Below are 21,834 nucleotides of genomic sequence, written 5' to 3' on the forward strand. Positions count from 1 at the left end.
TGGCTCACTTTGCCTGCATGTGAACTTCAGCCAAGACACTTCGACAGGGACTCTGCCCTCTGAATGCGCTCGGATGCCTCAGTCCTGTCCTGGTCACACAGCTCTGAGTTTTGTGACCAAAAGGGAAACAGCATGAAAGAAAACAATGGCCCCCAAGGAGGAACTTGTGATTGACATAAATGGGGATGCTCCCTCAGGGGCATCATGTATCATCAAAGAAGCCAGCTTCCGGGTCACTGATTCCCCTGCCTGCATACATGCTATGGAAAGATGTGTTTAAGTTTCCTATAGTTTTACAGTGGCAACTGATGCTCCAGGAAAGGAAGCTGTATGTTCCAGACGTAGCAGGTTTCTTTTGGAATTCACACCCTGGGAGTCTGGCGCTATCCCCTAAATGGTACTTTTGTTGTCTTTTTGTTCAAGACAGCAAGCTTCTTCCAGGATCAGAACCGCCTGCCAGCCTCTCTTGATAAACAGCCCACCAGCTCTCTTGGTAGATCAGATGTTTAATGATTAGCCTAACTCATTGTTTATCTAAGTGGCAATTATCACTGCAATGAAATAGTATTTTAACTGCAGGGGGAGCATTACGGCTAGCTCTCAAGTGGAATCTACTGTCTGGGAATGGCCAACAGAGCTTCCCATACATGGAGGAGAGGATTGCTTCATCCTGGATGGCAGATCTCCATGTCTGAGATGCCATCATCAGATGCTGCTCCAAAGACCTAAGGAAATGTGCCCCGGAGAAGTGTATGGTCCCAATCCTCTCAACTGAGGCTCAATGGCCCAGCAAAATATGAAAGTGCGGCCTGTGCTTCTAAAGCGTAACAGCCTAGAGTCAGTGGAGTTTGTGAAGCAACCTCACCACCGCAGGAGCAAATCTCAACAGGTTCGATTCAAGGAAGATGGGACCAGTAAGACTCCACCTGGCCTAGCTGAGGCTGACGTCCAGACTTCTGAGGACCCAGCAGCGATGGGCAAGACTCAAGCCTCCAGGCACCATCACCTCCCCACCTACTCACTCTCCTTCCCCAGGTCCCAGAAGGCAGGGGGCTTCCGGAACATTGCGATCCAAACCTCCCCCAGTCTCAGGAAGCATTTCCCAGTTTTCAAAAGGAAGAGACTGACAGCCAGCAAGTCCCTGGTAGAAATGCCAACAGCATCCCAAAGTGCCATCCAGGTCAACGGCAACCTGTCTGAACAGGACATTGTGTCCTCTGACCTTGCCTACTTAAGATTGGCTCAGCATCTTGAGGATGGGCCTCGAAGGGTCAAAGGGTCTCATCCATTTCCTCCTAGAATGTCCAAGGTGCAAAGCAATGGGCCTATTAGCATATGCTTAGAAGCAGGGGCTTGGAGGGCCTCAGAGAAAGCAACTGCTGCCATTCAGGTCCCCGATGATATTTACCACAGTCCTCCCTGGGTAGCTAGAAAGTCCACTTTCAGCCCAGACAGGTCAGGTGATATAAGCAACCCCATTCACCCTTTGGTTGACATGTGTCCAGGAGATGGGAGAACAGTGCCACTATCAGATTCAGAAAGATCCCCTTCCTGCTTAAATGCCACCAGCGATGCCAGCCACATGCCAGGCACAGGAAAACTTAATCCGGAATTGCTTTTGCCCAAAGACAACTCTGATGACAAAGACCTTGGACCATTGTCATCTCAGTCAAAGGAAACATGTGTTCCCTCACCTCCACGGACTCATCGCTCCCCCTCACCAGGCTCCCACAGCCAGCCAGCCCATCCAGGAGGGGCTTCAGACTGCTCTTCGCCGAGTAACAATCACCAGGATCTGCTGTCACCCAAAACTAACAGTGTGTCAAAATCTGTCCCTGTGTGTCAGGAGCAGATGGCAAAGAACCCCACCCAGTCAGACACCCTGGACTTTCAAAACTGTTCAGGGAACAATCACCTCCCATCTCCTCTTCCAAGGAGAGAGACCACACTTCACAGCAGCAGAGAAACTGGTGGGATTAATTCAATTCACCAGGCACGGGCTGATCTCTGTGATCTCCAAGGCAGGCTGCAGTCTGTGGAGGAATCTCTGCACTCGAACCAAGAGAAGATTAAAGTCCTTTTGAATGTAATTCAAGACTTAGAGAAAGCTCGAGCTCTCACAGAAGGGTAAGGTGAATTTTTTTTTATATTGAAAATTACTGAGTTAAGTCATTTGCCAGGGCAGGGGCAGAGAGGCAGCATTGGTGTCTGTTAATAAAATGTCTCCAAGTCTTTTGAGGTCTTACAGTTTTTCCAAATCATAACCAATGACCTCTCTTTGTTGCAAATGGGTTTCATTCATTTCTAGGCTTTGGTGGCTTTACATTGCCATTTGTTTTTGTTTCCAGATATCAACCGACTAGAGAAAGGGGGGCAATGAAACAACAGGGTCAGAAATTATTTTTATAAAGAGAGGGGGCCAGTTAATCATGGGAGAAAATGAGCACACAAGTACTCCCCCCCCCCCCAACTCCATCCTCTTAGCAAGGTGCTGTATTTGCAGAGTATTTTGGTTATTTGTGTGTTTGTTACGAAAGACTTGAGGGTAATGTTGACCTTCCCTTCCACCAACCACTTTGATGGATCTGGCCAGTCCATTACCGATCTGCTAAGTAGGACCTGAAATAAGATCACAATTCTGCAAAGAGGAAAGAAGTCACAAAATACTTTTCCGGTTGACTCAGCACCAGTCTGGGGAGGGGGAAGGCAGTCTTTTGTTTAGGTGTGGAATGCTTGGCCTTTAAAATAGTTCTTCCTAAAGATGAGTAGAAGGAATGACCAAAGCTAATCAGCAAAAGGGTAGAAGAGAGAAGTAATTAACTGGCATTTGCTGATATGAATCAGAACCAACACTGCCTTATATGAGAGAAGCAGTACAGTGATAGAGAGAAATGCATTGAATGACATGGTCAAAAGTTTTAATAATCTCACCTCTTTTCCTCGTATGCAAACCGTTTCCCTACCTATTGCGTGGGGGTAAGAGTAACTGACTCATCTCACAGGCTTATTGTCAGCATGAAGAAGACCTCAGAAATGAAAGTGCTTAAACATTTATAAAGCCCTCTAGAAATGTGAGGTCCTATTATCGTGGCTTTCTTGTTTCTTTATTTGTCATGCAACTCCAGAACACTGCTACCAAAGAGAAGGACAATGCTATGCTGTAGGAAACCACAGCTAGAATGTGTGCATCCCATGGGGCTTTTGCCCACAGATTTATCCAGAAAATGCTCTATCTTGCAGGCGCAACTTTTATCGAACTGGCCAAGATCTCAACAACTGCAGTACCTGCCAGAACACGGCGTGCATCATATACAGGTACCTGGCCACAACCGAGGCCTGCTCTGTAGAGCACAGCAGCTGTGGGGGCCACAGGACAAACACCCTTGTAAACTCTCTTAGACACGGAAAGTCAAGTGAGAGGCAAGGACAGCTAGCCTTGGAAAGCTTGAAAATTTTGAAAAAACAAGGTGTTTAATTAGGAAATGTTAAAATGTGGTTCCAAGGCAGACATTGCTTTGTTTCCTTACAATAAGGTCCATGAGCAAATCCTTTGACTCACCCTCCATTTACTGTACGCTAGGTATAGGCACCACCCTCAGCTCCACATGCATATTTGTATCTCATTTCACAACTGCACCTTGTGAGGCAGGGGTTACTGTCCTTAGGGAAGTGAAGCCGTGTGACCCAGCTTGCATTAAACATTTTCAGAGAACAGAAGGCGTCAGACACAGGACGCAAATCCAGATCTTTCTGATGACAAACCTATGATCTCAGTTATTCACCACATTGCCTCTTCCTCAACAGTAGCAGTCACCTGCCAAGCATGCACTATGTGTCAAGAATCGAGCTAAGCACTTTGTGTTCATTACTAAGTACATCATTTCCCTCTGACAGAGGATAAGGTTGCTGTAATAAAGTATATTTTTTAAGTGGTCGATGGGAAAAATCATATAGTGGTAACTACACTAAACTTGAAGGCAAAATTGACAAGTTTGATGCCTGCTAAATTACCTGGGGCTCAGTGGCCTCATCTATGCAGTGGGAACAATGATCCCTATTAAGCATTGGTGTGAGGAGCAAATAAAACCAGATATGTGCAAGTCTTTTGTAACTGCAAACTTCTGTACAAATTCAATGGCTTATTACTGTTATTACTGGAAAGATCAATGCCTCCTTAACAAGAAGTTCACTTTTGGTGGCATAGTAGAAAAGTAGTCAAAAGCAGTCATTTCAGTTGATGGCATCTAATTTTGTTTGACTAAACTATACCAGTTTTGCTCTCTCTATTACTTTTCTATCTCAGAGGAGAAAGGCTGAGCAAATTGAAGCCCAACTGTGTTGCCAGGGGCTTTTTAAAATCTCTCATTCTCTTTAGCAGAATCCTGAAATTTCATCCTAACAAGGGATTGGGGGTGGGCAGAGGGGTACTGGAACTGGAAATCAGGAGGCCCCTACACTCAGACAAGGCCTCAGGCATTTTCTAAGTGCACTCTATAGCCCCCATCTTCAGCACATTTTCTAATCACTAGAAGGACAAAAATTATCAAATGTCTAGGGGCACCTGAGTTGTGTGGTTGATTAGCTTCCCACTCTTGATTTTGGCTCAGATCATGATGTTACAGTTGTGAGTTCGAGCCCCACCTCTAGCTCTGTGCTGTCAGTGCTTAGGATTCTCTCTCTCTCTCCCTCTCTCTCTGCCCCTCGCCAACTTGTTCTCTCTCTTTCACTCTCTCTCTCTCAAAATAAATAAACACACATAAAAAATTATCAAATGTCGAGACATTTAGGAAGGACAAAAAACTAGTCATCATAAACCAGAAGAATTATTTTTAACTAACCTCCATTTAAATTTTGGATAACCTCTTTTTTTTCAGCAGCAGATAATGTATTTCTACTATCTTAAGACGACTTTTTCTTTAGTTCTCTAAGTGAAAAGGACAAGTGGTTATTTCCCAATCTACTGTGAGTTTCATGGCCTGGCCTTGGGCAAATCATTTCTGGCCTCTGAGTTTCCTCATCTGAAAAATAAGGGCCTTTAATTAGATGGTCCCTATGGTCCCTTTCAGTTCTGACATTCTGATATTTTATGCTAAATTGAAAGTGGCAATATTTGGCTAAACTATGACCTTCTAACAAGTCTGAGAATGTTTGCATTTTTTTAGTACTTACTTCAAACATCCCAAGCAAACATTCTAAATTAAGTTACACTCTTAGGTGGGTTAGCAGGTCGTCACACACACATCCCTTTCCAGTTTTTCAGGAACAGCCATTGTATGCATCTGCCTCTTATTACCATTCAAAAGCAGACTACTCTCCCGAACAGCATCTACGGTCTTGAATCTAAGCCATTGCAAAGGAATGGGCAATTAATTTGATGAAAGCAGAGATCACAACAACATCTCCATCAGAGTAACAGTGGGAAGATGAGAGTTGTCAATTTTTTTTTTTAACATTTCAAATGACTTTAAACCTTGTGTTATGTCCTGGAAAGTCAAATCTTACAAACTAATGAATAAGTGATGTGAAATATTCATCCTAAGGCCTTGTTAAGCTGCAGTCTCTCTCCCTGATGGTGGATGGGCCCAGTGCACATCACTGTATCTAAAGCACATGGGCACATGATGGGTCGCCTGCTGGGTCTTCTATGGAGATGTTGCTGCTAAGTTAGCAACACATAAGGTTTTCCAAGTGGCTCCATCAGCCAAAGGCTATGGCTATGCTACTTGCCTCTGTCAAGACATGTGAGGTCATCAGTTCTATCCCACTCATTCTCCCTGCTCTAAGGGCCTTCTGGGTGCTCCCACCCCACACCTCCTTGGCTTTCTTCTTACCATGGGTTATTCTGGCAGACCCTACCTTACCAAGGAGAACAGCACTAGCACCAGTGCCTACAGATTCCGTGCATAGGTCTCAGGGGCTCTCAGGGGCATCTATCCAGCAGGCAGAATAGACTCTTCGGAAATGTGACTGCCATAGGTACCAACGCAGGAGTGTGGGAATTGCCTCTAGATGCCTCAAGTGGTTCCAGGCTGTTCAGTCCCCAGTCACTCTCCCCACCTCTCCTTAGTATGAATCCCAGGACAAGTTACTCAAAGGATTGAGTGAATGCCACCTGCGGTACCAGCATTAGATAACACTGAATTACCTGGTGAGAAGGTTGTCCTTTTCTCAAATTTATTTCAATCCTTCTGATTATCTGGGGGTGGGGGAATCTGAATTTGGTACTAGAATACCTTCAAAGCCTTTCTGATATTTGCTTATCACACGCCTTTGCCAAGAGAGAGCAGCTCCCAGGTTCATAGCCATAGGCAAGCAACAGTATCCAGCCAAAAGGTAATCATTTTACATTTTTTACCTAAGTTTTTAACTTTGAAAACTAGTCCCCCTATATTCATTGTAGGTGATACAGGTCTCCATTTTTAAAAGTGATATTACTTGTTTTATATAAATGTTCAAGTTTAAAAAGTGAATTTATTTAAAAAGGAAAAAAAAACTCAAGTAAAGAATTGTGCAGCTGGTGTGGGGAGTTTCACAAAGGCCTTGAAGACAGTGCATGAAGGATGACAGCGGGGAAACGCTGTCCTATGTGCCAAGGGATAAACTCCTTCTCCTCTTCTCAAGGGCCTGGGGTCCCTCCATGCCACATCCCTCTTCCACCCCTCACTTGTTCTCTGCTTTTCTAGCACTTCATCGTCACAGCCATGGCCACTCTAAAAAAAAGAAAAATCACAGAGCCTCTTTGGAGGTCTTCGGTTACACCAATCATACATTTATTTTCTGTATGTAGATCCCAGGAAAAATAGCTGCTTGGTTTAAGTTGTAAAATGTCTCAGATATTTTTAGGAAAAGAATAGAAAGTCTTTCTCAGAAAAAAAATTCTCTCCTCCCAGCTAAGTGTGTTGTCTAGGATATGGAAACAACGTTCAGGCTACGTAATTACCATTTGAAATGGCTAAAAAGAGAGGTTGGCCACGTGGGGTTTGAAAGGTGCTGGGGAGCAGAGAGGGACAGGAAGCCTGCTGTTTGTTGGACGTCTAGCTGGACGGCCATCCCCTGCCTCTTGTCATCCTTAGCCTCTTTGCATGGCTTTCACTGCACTCATGGGTCTGAAGCTTATTTCTGTGACCCCACCCTTCCCTACCTTTCCATGAGCCTGTCATCTCGCTCTCTCTCCTCTCTCTAGCTCACGCGCTCTCTCTCTGTGTTTACCTGTGGATATTTCCACATTAGCATCTCAAAACCATGTTGAATTCACCATTTGTCAACCACACTATTTTCTCCTACAAAATTCATTTTCTCCCTATTACTTATTTTGCTCACACCACTGACCATGGCTTCATAAACTGAAGTCCCCACTGCCTCACTCTATTCCCTACAACACACATCAAACGGGCTGCTAATTCTACGTGCTAAAGCCATCCCCTTTAGCTTCAGCCTCTCTCTCTGGTCATGGCCCTCATCATTTGTCACTTGAATGCTACCTCATCTTTTTGCCATTGGTTCCTTTTGCCCTTTTGCCCCATCCCAAGTAATCCTCCACATAGATCGCTAAATTGCCCTAAAAGTAAAATTTTAATATCACTCCCCTGCTAAACAATCTTCTCCTGGTTCTTGCTGTTGCATTTACCTAATTTTTCAAGGCCCTTTGAATGTGATACTAACCTTCTCACCTGCGTGGTCTCCTATTTCTCCCCAGGCACAGGGAATGAGGCTAGCTTCAAATATTGTGTGTTCTATCACACATCGGTGCCTCTGTACAAGTCCCCTGGTTTCCTGGAATGCCTTTTCCAGCCTGCTTTGTCTGGGAATTTCCTCATGTTGCTCCTCTGGATAACCTTACATTCCTTCCTGTGGAGGACCCTCAGGGCCTGCGTGTCCCTCTGCTATGCCATTTATCCTATTGCATTGTGATGTAGTGTTGATGAGTTTCTTTCCTTCAGTAAATGGCTAATCTCTCAAAGTTGTGGGCCAGTGTCTCATTCATAGTTGGTTCTCAGTAGATACTTGTCAAAAAAGGGAACAGTTACTGACTGGAACAAGGATAAAAAGCAGTGGCGGGTTTGAGACAGTTACTTAGATTGCCCAAAAGTAGTGCCATTATTTCCATTTGTGTGTGGCCCTACCCTTGGTTAATTAATGAAATGTTCTTATTAGGGAAGGAAGGCTTCTATGCAGTCAGTCTTCAGCAGATATTTTTGAACTGAGTCATACAAATGAATGTAGTACCAAGATTGTCAATTTTCAAATACCTGGAATGCTACATACTCTCAACAAGATGGAACCTAATCAAATCTTCCTTTGATGACTCAGAGAGCTTGTTGCAATTTCACAGGACATTGAGATCCTCGTCCATCATGGCCATCCAACATTACTGCCCAGTACTTCGTACTGGCTGTGGTAAGAAAAAAAGGCAAAGTTTGATTTGTGGCAAACCACAAACCCCCTCCATGCTTCAATATCTCCCTTCTCTGGTACCTGACCTGCCCCAATGATCTCTTTGGGAGAGGAGATTAAGACATTAGAGATCTGCAGTCTCTCTTGGTAAACTATCAAAACCCAATGTGGTGAGCAGACTAACGGCCACACAAGATATCCACATTCTAATTCCTGGACACCGTCAATATGTTACCTCACATGGCAAAATGGACTTTGCAGATGTGACTAAGGATCTTGGGATGGGATGAGTGTCCTGGATTGACCAGGTGGGCCCAATTTAATCATAAGGATCCCTATAAAGAGAAGAGGGAAACAGGAGATAGAGTCAGAGGAGATACGACAAAGGAAGCGGAGGGTGAAGAGAGGTAACAACAAGCAAAGAATGTGAATAGCCTCTGAAAGGTGGAAAAAGCAAGGGACAGACCTCTCACAGAGCCTCCAGAAGGAACGGAGCTCTGCTGACGCCATGACTTACAGTTCTGGGGACCTCTGAACTCTGACTCTCTAGAACTCTGAGAGTACCATTGGTATTGTTTGTAACTGCTACATGTATGGTGATTTGTTTCAGCAGCAATAATAATACAACCAGATTAGACCCTTATGATTCACAAACTACTCACATCTAATTGGAGGTCAGTTATGTGACTTTTTTTTTTGATGATTTGTGCAACTATGACAGCTAGCTGAGGGCAGGGATCGGCTGGAAAGAAAATCAGGGGAAAGAAATAAGAAGAGAATTTCTATTATTACTTGTCATTATAAATACTTTTTGTTCTCCCTTGTAATCCTCACAACCACGTGAGACAGATAGAAAGGCTCCCATTTTGTAGATGAAGTAACTGAGGCTCAGGTACTTGCACAGTGCTCATATTAGGCAATTGGGAACAAGTGAGTGAGGGACTCTTGCATTTACTCTGAAGCTAGTAATGACAAGATTGGGATACTGTTCTAGGACCTGCTGGCTAGATTCCACAGAATACTACCTTCAGAGTCAGACCTATTTGAGGAGTGTCAGCAGAATGTTACCTGGCTGAATTCTCCTCAGCCAAGGGCATTGTGAGGGCTTGTTTTGAAGATTCAGGCCTTCAATAGTGTTCTCAGATGGTGATCATGGACACCTGTATGGTAGTCTCCTGGGTATTTGTGTTACTGGTTGCTGGTCTTCACTCCCAATCCAGCTGGAGAAGAGGGATGGGGTGGAGGATGGGAGTCTGCAGTTACAGCAAGCTTTCTGGGAAGGTCTGATCCCAAAATAGCTTGAGAGACATTCAGTTAGGTAAAATCAGGGTCTTGAAAAGAGGGGGTGGCAATTGATTTACTAGACACTTTGTGACAAACAGCCTACATGTCCTTGAATAGAAAATTATTGCTAAAAAAATAACCCAGTAAGAGTTTTTGTCTTAAATGCATCATTGGAAAGATGACTTACCTTTCCAATTATAGGTTTAGGTAGTCATATACAGACCTAGGTAGGGGGTGCAAGTGAGGGTGGACACAATGAGAAAGAAGAGGAGGTCAGGAGGCTAGCTCATAGAGTAAGGGGAATTTCTGTGGGCCTCCTGTTTCCAGTGAAAAGGGAAAATGAGTCTCTGTCAGTCCAGTTTGAGGTCCAGGCTTGCCTTATTCATTTCTCCGGGGGTTTATTGTTTATTTGTAGTCACTCCTTCCTGCTACATCTCCCAGCTCCTCAGGCCTCATCTGAGATGGGGAATGAAATGGCAATCCCTGCCCACATTCCTCCTCCCGGTAAGGTTAAGACCAATTAAAGTCCAATTCTGGTCTCAAGCCAAGAGCTCAAATGCTTGGAACTATCCTCTGGTGAGTCCTGGAGGAGCAATCCCAAACACTAGGTAGGGTGGGTGTGCAGAGTGCCGCTGCCCAGCACCACCTTTCTCTCTTCAGGAGAGGGGTGGAGTTACCCCATGCTTCTGAACCAGGTAATTTGCATTACATTGAATGCCAAAAGCCTCCACCACCATTTCCTCAAGTTCATAGGCCATGGGCTGCATTTTTACCATTATTGATTCCTCCACTGTTACAGCTCATTCTGAACCAGACAGAGATGTTAAGGATATTCAAAAGGAGATTCTCTGCGAGCACCTCCCTTTCTACCCGGCAACCAGCTCCCTCATTCCCGGTGTCTCTCCCCTACAGTTTTGATATTCAGAGCTCATCAGGAGGAGCCTCTCTGGAACACAGGCTAAAGTCTCACAGCTGTGTGCCTTGCAGGAGAAGCCAGGCCAGGCCTGCACCTTACCAAGGAAAGAGGTTCTGGAGAACTACGTGAGCCACTTAGGGTCATGCATTCAGCAGCATTGTGCATCTTCCTTGCATTTCCTTCTGTGGCAAAGCTTTCTGGCCACAGGGTCTTGGCCTACTACTTAGAGCTATTACCTGACCAGAGGAAAAGGCCTTACTTTACTAGAAATGTGATGTCCCCGGGCCTGTGGGTTTAGTAACCAACTTTCCACTTAAATTATTTAGTATTTTTCCTTTTGTTTGCCTCTGATGCTCTTCCCGTGTGGAGCCGGGTGAACTGTGAGAACTTTCTCTGCCTTCCAGCCACAGTCCTCCCTCTGGCCAGCAGTGAAGTCTGCAATGAAATATTATAAATTCCCCAGCATATCTGTTCTTTCTAGTAACCACAGATGCACTTGCAGCCCTCACCAGAGTTCAGTACAGACTGAGAGGCACTTATTGCAAACACTGGAAAGGAAACATTACAGCAATACCACCCAGCTTCCCCTAAACAACTGCCCCAAACATGGCTCAAGCTATCTCTTTAGGAAACAGACACAGAGTTTGGGGTATAGGTGGAAATTTCTCTGAGCCCTGGCAGGTTGATCCCCAAGACTTTTGCCTCTAGCCTCTGTTTCTCTCAGTAACTTTATCCCTTTCTTCTCTGTAGAATGCAGGGAGAAAGTAGGATTTATAGCATGGGCAATTTATCTGAAATAAAAATGAAACCCTATTTTAATGCATTAATAGCTAAAGAGGCTGAAACATGCCATAAATATAAAATCAATCAAGTTGAGAATTTCACAGGAATAACAAATAGATGGCTTCTGGCATGGAGGCCACAGTTGAACACAGAATGACCCAATCTTTATTTCTCTGTCAAGCTAATGTAACAATCATTACCATTTGTTGAACCAGGCATGGTGCCAAGTGCTTTGCTAAACACTGGACATGTATCATCTCATTTTGGACTCCCAACAACCCTAAAATAAGGGTATAGCTATTAACACTCGGTAGATGAGGAACTGAAGTCTCAGAGGCGTTACATGAAGACTTGTCGAAGAGTCAATGGAGCCAGAGCTCCAACCAATCCTGTGTTCAGGAGATTTCCTGCCCTTCTTACCTTTTGACCCTATATAATCGATGAATATATGTTAAAGTTCTGAGATGATCCTCTGTTTCTGAAGGTCTAACATGAAGGCCTTCTTGACACAGAGCCACATAACGCAGAGCACAGATTTCTTTCATAGATAGTGATCAGCAGTGAAGATTTTAACAGCTTGGTTCTGCTTATTTATGTACCAAGAAGAGCATCCACAATTCTCTGAGGACTCATCACCAGACAGATGCCCTAGGAGCAGGGGTGCCCTTGCCAACTTAACGTGGATGCAAGTTGTGAAGCTTGAAATTATACCCTATAAATAATGAGCAAACTAGTCCTTAGAAGAAAGTTTTAAGAACAAAATACCTTCTATGTTGGGGGTGGGGTGTGGGGAGGGGGTTGGGGGGTGAGAAAACAAACTAAAGCTCCTACTTTCCCAGACTGTAATTCTTCCCCAGAGACACTCTCCAAAGCAGCGTGACTTATCCAAGTGGATAGGAACCAAACTATCCTCACTGATTTCATTGATTCTTACAGCTAATTCTTTAAAAAAGAAAGTTACAGGAGGTCAATAAATCTGTGGTGCACCTGGATTCTATGGCAAGAGGGGCTACAGAAGCTTTCTGATGCACAGAGATGATGAAGAAGTGGAGAGGGGTTTGGAAGATGTTTTATCCTCAGGGAGATGCTGTGGATCATTAATTTCTCAGCCAACTTGCTTGGAGTGTATGGTTTATGGCAGTGGCTTATCACCCTTTCTCTTTATAAAAGAGCAAGACTCACCTGCTAAGAAGGAAGTGCAAAAAGCCACCACAGACTACTGTAGCCTACAGCAGACCCAAGATTGCTGAGCCCCTATATTACCTTGAGTAAGCTGCCTCCTAAGGAGGTTCCCATCCTCTCTGGGAATGCAGCATTATGGGCAGAACTGCTCTGCATCTAGAAACACAATTATGGGAGCACCTGCATGGTTTAGTCAGTTTAGCATCCAACTCTTTTTTTTTTAATGTTTTTTATTTATTTTTGAGAGACAGAGAGAGACAGAGTGAGCAGGGCAGGGTCAGAGAGAGAGGGAGACACAGAATTTGAAGCAGGCTCCAGGCTCTGAGCTGTCAGCACGAGAGCCCGACGCGGGGCTCAAACTCACAAACCGTGAGATCATGACCTGAGCCGAAGCTGGACGCTCAACCAACTGAGCAACTCAGGTGCCCCTAGCATCCAACTCTTGACTTCATATCAGGTCATGATCCCAGGGTTGTGGAATTGAGCCCTGTGTTGGGCTCTGCACTAGAAAGGAAGGCTGCTTAAGATTCTCTTAAGCTCTCCCTCTCTCTCTCTCCCCCTGTCCTCTCTCTCTCTCTCTCTCTCTCTCTCTCTCTCTCTAATTAAACAAAAAAAGAAGATGCACTATTACAAGGTGTGTTAGTCAACAGGGTCATAAAGTGCCCTCCATACAGCCCAGCCCCAGGTTAGGTCTGGTGCCACAGGGAGATGTGAGGTCATTTTGGGCCTTGGTCGCCACCCCTACCCCATACACATTGGGCAACTAGGATCTCACACAGACAAAGACTATTATGTTCTTTCAGTGCAAAATACCTTAGTACATAAACTTTGGAGCTGGACAAAGGAGGCTCAAATCCTGGCTCTATCACTTACTAGTGCATGCTCTCGGCAGCATATTTAAACTCTCCTTGCCTCAGTTTCCTTGCTTGTAAAATGAAGTTAATATCTATCCTGCAGGGCTGTGAGAAAGACATGTAAGGATTACTGAACTTGCAGTATAGTGTCAACAATATGGATGACTACTAGTTCTTCTCTTTCTACCCCCTTCTCTCCCTCCACTTCCTCCTCCTCCCTGCCTTCTGACTCCTCCTCATTGTAATTATTATTGTTCACTTAAATACCGTATGTTCTCACCTACTGTGGCGCAGGTCCTCGCATTCTTTCTTCTTCTTGGACTAAGACCCCCAGTAACAGACAAGCCCCAGGCTAACATTTGATCCCACTCTGGGAAAAACAAAGGACTAGGAATCAGGAGACCAGCTTATATTCTGATCATAATTCATGCTGTGACTTCCCTTTGCCAACCTCTTTGTCAGCTAAATGGGGATAACAATCTTCCCATCTTTTCTGGGCTATTCTAAGTGTAAAATAAAGGCACAGATCTGAAATGTTTACAGTTTGAAAGTGCTATATAAAAGTAAGAGGTTTCTACTGTTTGTTTCTATATAAACTTTTATCTCCTTTAGGCTCACCCAACTTTAGTTTGCCTAGCCAAGATACTGCATCCAGAAACCAGCTCTATTGTTTATTTATATATTTATGGATTTATCTTCTTCTTGCTTTTCAGTAGTTCTTCTTCTAGGCAAGCCATGACTTAGCATTCTCACTGCTTCCAATAACCTAGAAAAACATCCTTCTACTTTTCACCTAGCATGATAGCTGAAGCATTGATCTCTCAGCTAGATTAGTGAGGTGCCCTCAAGAGGAAAACCTGAAAGCTCTCTTCCATTCCTGCTTTACATACAGCTCACTTTCTCAATGCCGTGTGGTGCCATGTACAGTCATCTTGGATGGAAAGGGCTCTAAGGCTCCCTAGTGAACTCCTCAGTGCCCACATCCCTGAACCAGGTATTAGGTATTCCATGCATCTTCAGAGGACTAACCTTACAGACCTTGAGTGCTCTGGACTATCTCAATGGCTCCAGTCCTGAATCCTATACTGTAACAATTTCTTGACCACCATTTGGCCCCAACTGTGAGCCAGAGCTCTGCACAAACTAGGCACTCAACATTTCTCTCCTCCGTATGGAATATGAGTGACAGAAGATGGCAAGAGCGGCAGGCTAGGGAGATTAAGAGGAAGGGAGGAAGCGGAGGTGAGGTTGGAAAAGTTACTGGTGTCCTACATTGATATCAATCTACAAAGTACTCTCTGCTAAGAGTTTACTTGAATTCTTATCAAGTACGTAGCTTATTCCCCTTTTCATGAAGTTGCCAACTTGGTGTGGATTGGATAAGTAGGAAGTTAAGGGGTATCTCCTCTTCTCTACTCAGCCTCAAAATAAAAACAGATGAGAGAGGGCACTTCCCCTGCCTATTTATTAGGTAGTTGCTACCAAAACAAAATATACTCCCTCTCCTCCCCTCCAAACTAAACAGTAGTTTGTCAGATAGATGAATAAGAAGAAAAGTGACAATTTTCCTTTATGTTAATAAATTGCTTTGGCCTAAAAAACATTAATCAATTTCTTTCCAAAGCATACATGCTTCTCTATACTCTGCTATTTGTCTGGCCTTGAAAAGAAAGTCACTGCCAATCCCCTTTAAATTGTCAAGACCAGTGGACTGTTGCAGGAGGGGGTTGGGGAGCTCCCTAAGCCCTAATGATTATAATGGAGCCCTGTGGTGTTTCCATAGAAACATAAAGAGTGTATTCTTCCCTGAATGTATACAGAGGGGAGGAGGGAAGAATCATGCTGCCCACAAGCTGTACAATTACTGAAGAGCTAAAGGTGAGAGTGGTAAGGCATTCAGTCCCTAAGATAGGAAGACAAAAGAACTTATTGAAGAGTGGAGTGGGCAGAGACCATATCCTATGTGAGGACATTTCATCTGTTATTTTGTTCCATCTACGCAACTACCCAGTAAGGTAGCTTTATAATCTCTTTCAACTGAGTCTTAGAAAGAGTAGCAACTTGCCCAAGGTCACCCAGCCAGTAAGTAGTATAGTCTCAGTTCAAACCCAGGAGTGTTCAACTCGAGAGTCCCTGTTCTCTTCTCCATATTGTACTGAAGTTTAAATTGTGATGAAGAGACAGAGTTTACATTGATTCCTGGCTCTTCTCTCCCCAGGCATGCCAGTTTTATACACATTCTGAAATCACCCAGAGCATTATATCTTCTAATTGGTATTAGGACACAACTGTGAGTCTTGGCAAACTCAGGTGGTTTGTTGTTGTTATCATTTGTTTGTTTGAATTATGAAGTCAGAGAAACGTTACATATGAGGAAAAGAAGGAGATCAGTTTATGTGTATGTTCATATCATTTGGTAGAGTTATATGCATGAAGAGTTGGAAAGTAGGGGTAGTAGAGATAAATGCAAATCATATTTGTAAAGCAACTGTTAGTTTAACCATCTACCTCACATATTGGGATGTAAGATCCATTAGAGCAGTAACCATAACTGTCTTCTTACTATTATCCCTGCAACTGAGCACAGTGTCAGGCCCAGAGCAGGATAAGCTGGCTGACCAGCTGGTTGGATGAATGGATGGTAGGTAGGATGGATGACTGGGTGGTTGGATATATGAATGGATGGATAGACACATGGATGATTCGTTAGATAAATGGCTGGCTGACTGGCTGGCTGGCTGACCAGATAGATGGATGAAATATCCTATACCAGAAAGCAAAAGAAATTCCTGAAATGAGTAGAGGATACCCACTTTCTTGGGCTCTATCTAGGCTCCTTGTGCCTTGTGGGGAAGGATAGGGATATTTCAGGAGTTAGGAGAACTGTGAATGTGAATGTTCCCTGCCTGTGAACTAGTGCTAGAGGGGGTAAGAATCAGAGTTTGCAACTTACTGTTTTAAATGCTTCCCCTGAAGCAATGCAGATGTTGCTGAACAACTCTTCCCCAGCTTCCAAATCCATCTCTTTAAGTTTCCACAGGGGAGAGTGAGATGCAGGTAGTACAGACAAAAATTCACCCCAGGCCCAGAGACAAAGAGGAGTACAATGCTGATACTGCATCCTGGAGGGAAAGCCTCACTGTTTGAGTCTGTGGATGCTTCTGCTCACTGACCTGGCATATCCTGGGCTTTGACCAAAATGCCCCTAATAGCTCTTGATGTTGGCTAGCATTTACTGAGAACACAGAGCCACTGGACTACCCACAACAGGAGGCCAGAAATCATGCTTGTCTACCATTCCTTCCCTAGCACCTAGCACAGGGCCTGGCACATGGGTGATACTCAAAAATATTTGTTGAAGAACTGATTGAAAACTTGATGCCTTGCTCTGAGCTGAGTGTTGTATATGCATTATATCATTCAAACTTCACTGAAATCCTATGAGTAGGTACCGTATTCATTTTACAGATGAGGACACAACTGCTTAAAAATAAGAAATGACTTCCCCAAGATCTCACAGCTAATCAGTTGTGGAGCTTTGCTTTGAAAAACATAGCCATTATGTAGGTCACCCAGCCAGGAGTATATCTCTATAGAGGAGACCACGGAGGAATGGAAAAAGAAAGGATGACACCAAGGAGAAGAAAATCTGTGTGAAGTTTATCCAAACTACAGAAACGAAATAACCAGAAACACCTTCCCAATATTCCCTAAGCACTGACACCCCATCCGTCTAGCTACAAAACATGCCATCTGGCTCTTCTGACTCTTTAGCTTCTTCCATCTCAGAATGCCCATTTGGGGACTTCATTAGTTATGCATGACAATCATTATTTGGCTTTCCAGCAGCACTTACTCTGATCCTGGGTTTCCAAGAGGTGATATAGGGATGGTAGATTAGGACAAGTATCCCTTTAATGACAGATCTTTTTCATCCCTTGCTAGTAGAAAGGCTTTGGACAGTCATATCACATCACAAAGCAATGTGGGGTCTTTCATCTTTAATATGAAAAATTCCATTTCCCGTCATGCTAAGCAAGGAGAATGCATTGTTTCCATGACTCTGCATTTCCTCCACTTTCCACACTCCTACACTGTTACTCATCTTGGGCCATCTGAGGCCTCTAGAATGAAACCAGGTAAAAACACAGCTCAGAGCTTAAGAGCCTTCTTATAAGCATCTCGACACTGGAAACTCCTTCATAAGTAAATATCTGAGGGAGGAAAGTGGACAATTAAGGGCAGAGGGAGCGCATGCACACCCTTCAGGGACATCTGCAGGATTCCTTCTTTCTGGCCCCCTTCTCCAGCTTCTGGGAAAACTGAGCCCGAGTTATGAGTCAAGCTGACAAACCCTAACATACCTGCAGGCCTGATTCTCAAGCCCAGAAGGGAAAAGGAAGTATGAGTACCCACTATGAACAGGCGAGAGCATCTGTACTCCCAGGCCTCTGACTCTCTCAGCCTCTGGGAACCCTGGTCCCCAAATGCATCATGTTTAGCTCACAGACCTGTGTACAGATAATACATTGAAACCTGTACATTAACAACTCCAAAACCCAAATAAAATAGCAAAGAAAAAATGAATATTAGGAAATGCCCAGTAAAGGAAATTATTTAAATAAGTTTACATTGAGGAATATTATATGGTGAGTAGATGAAAAGCTCTCCAAGACACATTGTTAAGTTGAGAAGCAAGGCAACCCCCCTGTCAGGGACCCAGGTGAGCCCCCTCTGGAGAGTCCAGTCTGTATCCAAATAATGTATTTGTGGTGACAGTGGTAATAATGATGATAACAACAGTAATAGAAGTACCAAATATGGAAGCCTTACTACATGCCAGGCACTGCTCTAAATACTTCCTATGTATTCTCTCACTTGGTTAATATATATATTCATTTTAAAGGAAGCCTTTGAGAAAGTTGCTATTATTGTGTCCATTTTATTGATGAGGAAACTGAGTCAGTTCTTTTGTATATTCCCCTGTATTCTTGAAATCTTTTATAATGAGGCAGCTTTCATACAAAATGTGTAAAAAGAATTAACAATTAGGAGCATTAAATAAATGTGAGACAGAGATTGTAGCAATATTTACTGAACATCTATTAGGCTGTCATATTACATGTCTCATTTAGACTTAAGAACATCCCCAAAACGAAGGCATTACAGGTTCCAATTCAACCAATGAGGAACTAGAGTTGAGAGGGGTGACACAATTTTTCCAAGGTCAGCAGATATCTAAGCACTGGGACTTGACCTCAAAGCCTATGCTCTTCCATGTCAGTTAGATACTTGGTGATGCTAAATCAATATGTATTGATTTGAATTTACTTTCCTTCCTTCTCCTCTGTGTTTTTCAGTGTAGAATACGATTTTCGACAGCAGGAAGGCAGGTTTCATGAAGTTCTACAGAGTCTGGAGGAAGCGGAACCAGTTGAGGAGGCATCTCCCCCACCAAAGTCCCCAGCAGAGCCTCCAGTCCCTGAAAAACAGGACTTAAGGAGGAAAACCAAGAAAGTGAAGAAGAAATGCTTCTGGTGGATCTGAGCTTGTTGGGTCCATTCCCTTTGCCCTCCCCAAGTACCTCCCCAAGGTGAGGAAACCACTGCCCTCAGGCCTCCTCTCTCTACTTCTTAGCACAGGCCCCAGGTGGTGAGCCATTCAACTTGCAAAATGGGAAAGACCCAGGGCTGGTTTAGCTGCTGCTGGACACCTGACCACTAGTCTCACCTGAATGAGTGACACTTGCTGAGGACTTCATGGATCCTAGAGTGATCACTTGCCTAGTTCCCTGTCCCACGTGACCAGTTCACATCCTTGTTTGAGAGCCTAGGTTCCTACCACGGGCAAAAACCCATCACATCTTCTAAGACCTCCATGATGCTAAGCACTTCCTTCCCATCCTGAGTTCATCATCCCTAAAGAAAAAAAATGTTGGGCACAACAGGAAGATAGAGGCATGTTATAAGCAGATACTCCAGAAAAAAAAAAAAACTAGAAACATAAACTGGCAGTTCTCTAAGATATTGGCAAACATAAGCACAACAGAAGCGGGTAGGGAATAAAAATGCAAGATCACTTGGTGGGCTGGGTAATTTTCATTTTTAATTAGCCCTTAGATCCCAAATCAAGGATGTGTCATCTCATGCTAGCGAGCTTTCCAGTCTGTGGCGGAGTGAGGATGTGGCAGGGTGTACGGAATTGTTGGTATGGCTATGCTACAGTGACAGCTGCTGCACGGTCTGCCTTAAACCATCGTGATTCTCAGCTTGCGGCTGAGACCCGCTGGCAAATAGGTGGGACCTGGTTTGGGCTTGAACTTCAAGGTTCCACAGTTACAGTCCCTGCAATATTTAAGACCATGAGATCCAGCAGCCTGTTTGTCCATTTCACCTCACCAGGAACATAAGACTAAGATAAAACAATACTGGTTCTTGTTCATTCATCCCGGCAAGAGCCTTGTAGATAAGTTCCAAAGTATATTAATCTACACAATTTCCCTTGTGATGACCAGGTGATGGTCACCTCATTGAAGAAGCAGCAGGACTGGGGATGAGGATATATATTTTTTCCATTTTAGTATTAAAGACCTTTCCTTCCCAAAGTCTGAATTCTTTTGAAGTCTGACTCATTCTTTTGGCAAGACCCTCATACATGTGGGTCCAGTCAAACTTGCATGGCTGAACAAACAACTAAAAATAATATAATTAATTGCTACATACTCTTGGGGATAAGGGGTAGGTTGGAAAGGCTTGCATTCCTTTGCATTAAATTCTCCAGCAGCCTGTGGTTGCATTGATGCTGCTTAGAAAAGGGATCCTAAAGCTCAACATGCAATCTGTGAAGAAGGCATTTTATAATCCCCTTTGCTGAAAATCAGGTCTCTGAGTTAGAGTCTTTGCAGAGTGCACGTGGGATGTACGTACCCCCACTGCAAACTGAGACTCACTGAACAAACCACTCCGACAGCTTCACCTTTCCCTGTCACTGTGCTGCAGTGCACAAAGCTATTTCAGTGAGAGTGAGAGAGAAATTTGGCAGAGAGTCTCGGATTGCACTATTTAAGTCTTGGAATGTCATTCAAGATGTTCTCATTCTGTTTCTAGTGTAATGTTTAAACCCACAAAATGAGACCGGAATACATAACACTAAGTTGGAATTAAGATAAATACACTTGTCATACTTAAGAAGTCACATTTCAATAAGATATGCTACCACTGGCTAAAAGCCACAGATCTTTCTGTATCCACACAATCAACTCTCAGTTGGCCCCAACAGTGGAAAAGAACAGCACAGAGGATAATCCAATAAGACAAAATCATTCGGGATCTCTTATATAATTTTATCTCATAGTAGAGCTTCCATCTTAATTTGCTTTGCTTACGCTAATTTTCAAATTAATTTATATTCTTGGGTAGCATGCTAAAATGAAAATAATCCTGTTCCCGGAATTAAGAGACCTAGGCGACAGAACAGTCTATAACACTAACCTTTGGCAAATTGCTTAAATTTTCAGAGCCTGTTTGTCCACTCTTGAATGGAGATGTAAACACCTACTCTACCTACTTTGTAAGCTCTGTGCACATTCCAACATCAAAGTGAGCAGAATGACCCAGAGCTGAGCTGGATCATTTGCCAAAGTTACCCTGGAACAATGAAGAAGTGTCTGAGATACACACAAAAGGATAATCCAACTCTTGCGTAATGAATCCCACCTTGTCATACACTTCTATTGAGTGAGGGGCCTGAGATAAAGCCTCAACTGAATTAAATGAAATTGGGGCTGGAAAATACTGACATTCTGAGAAACAAAAACAAAAACAAAAAGACAAATGAGTCTCTAATAATTCTATACCAAAGCACAACATAGCACTGCACAGGCCACCAGCCTGAAACCAGAAAGGTCTCTTCTGAATATCGGACTTTCAAAATAGTTAGGAGGGAAATGGGTTCAGTTAACGACTTCCTGCTACACAAAACATGGTCATCTCCATGTTTCAAACAACACAGATACATAGGCCAAACCTCTATACTCATCTACCATGTGAAATCACTTCTTTGTAAAATATGATGTAACATCTACCATGCTATTCTACAGAAATGCTGTACTTGAGGTTATGGTTTTACGGAGAGATATTAATCTGGCAAAAATTACTTTTATAAAAATTAAGGGAAAAAGACTCATATCAACTTAAGTTGCAGGAGTTTGTGTCGCTGCTTTCTCTGTAGTTTAAAAATTAGGTACTCACTATACTTGGAACTTCATGCCAGCTCATCTATAGAGCACCTTCTTAAAGACTGTGTACCAACGTAAGGTTTTGTAAATTTCTAAACTGTTTTAAATGGGATATTATCTTTTGCAATAAACTTACGTATTTTTCCTAGGTTTTAAGACTCCATTACTAGCTTGGGTTGATTTGG

General features: G+C 43.5%; 2 protein-coding genes and 1 long non-coding RNA gene across 5 annotated transcripts in view; 1 reads left to right on the forward strand and 2 right to left on the reverse strand.

Annotated features, from left to right (window-relative positions):
* Window positions 1-21,834, reverse strand: part of DOCK2 (dedicator of cytokinesis 2) — a 404,233-nt gene that overhangs the window by 188,106 nt on the left and 194,293 nt on the right. The gene's annotated exons all lie outside the window — the stretch shown is intronic.
* INSYN2B (inhibitory synaptic factor family member 2B) lies at window positions 278-21,797 on the forward strand. Of its 3 annotated transcripts, none has more exons than XM_029942887.1 (4): window positions 278-2,127; window positions 3,241-3,315; window positions 18,774-19,006; window positions 19,526-21,797. In XM_029942887.1, exons 1-3 carry the CDS (start codon window positions 782-784, stop codon window positions 18,958-18,960), a joined length of 1,608 nt encoding a protein of 535 aa, XP_029798747.1. In that variant the 5' UTR covers window positions 278-781; the 3' UTR covers window positions 18,961-19,006; window positions 19,526-21,797. The 3 variants fall into 3 exon arrangements, with proteins under 3 accessions (XP_029798747.1, XP_029798748.1, XP_029798746.1); XM_029942888.1 differs by having other exon boundaries at window positions 20,930-21,797; XM_029942886.1 differs by having other exon boundaries at window positions 18,774-21,797.
* LOC115294847 lies at window positions 6,520-9,436 on the reverse strand. Its single transcript, XR_003910181.1, has 3 exons — window positions 9,057-9,436; window positions 8,250-8,392; window positions 6,520-6,710 (listed from the first exon to the last, which is right to left on the reverse strand). It is a non-coding gene; the product is annotated as an uncharacterized LOC115294847 (long non-coding RNA).

This window comes from Suricata suricatta, chromosome 6 (assembly GCF_006229205.1).
Source record: "Suricata suricatta isolate VVHF042 chromosome 6, meerkat_22Aug2017_6uvM2_HiC, whole genome shotgun sequence".
NCBI classification, from domain to species: Eukaryota; Metazoa; Chordata; class Mammalia; order Carnivora; family Herpestidae; genus Suricata; species Suricata suricatta.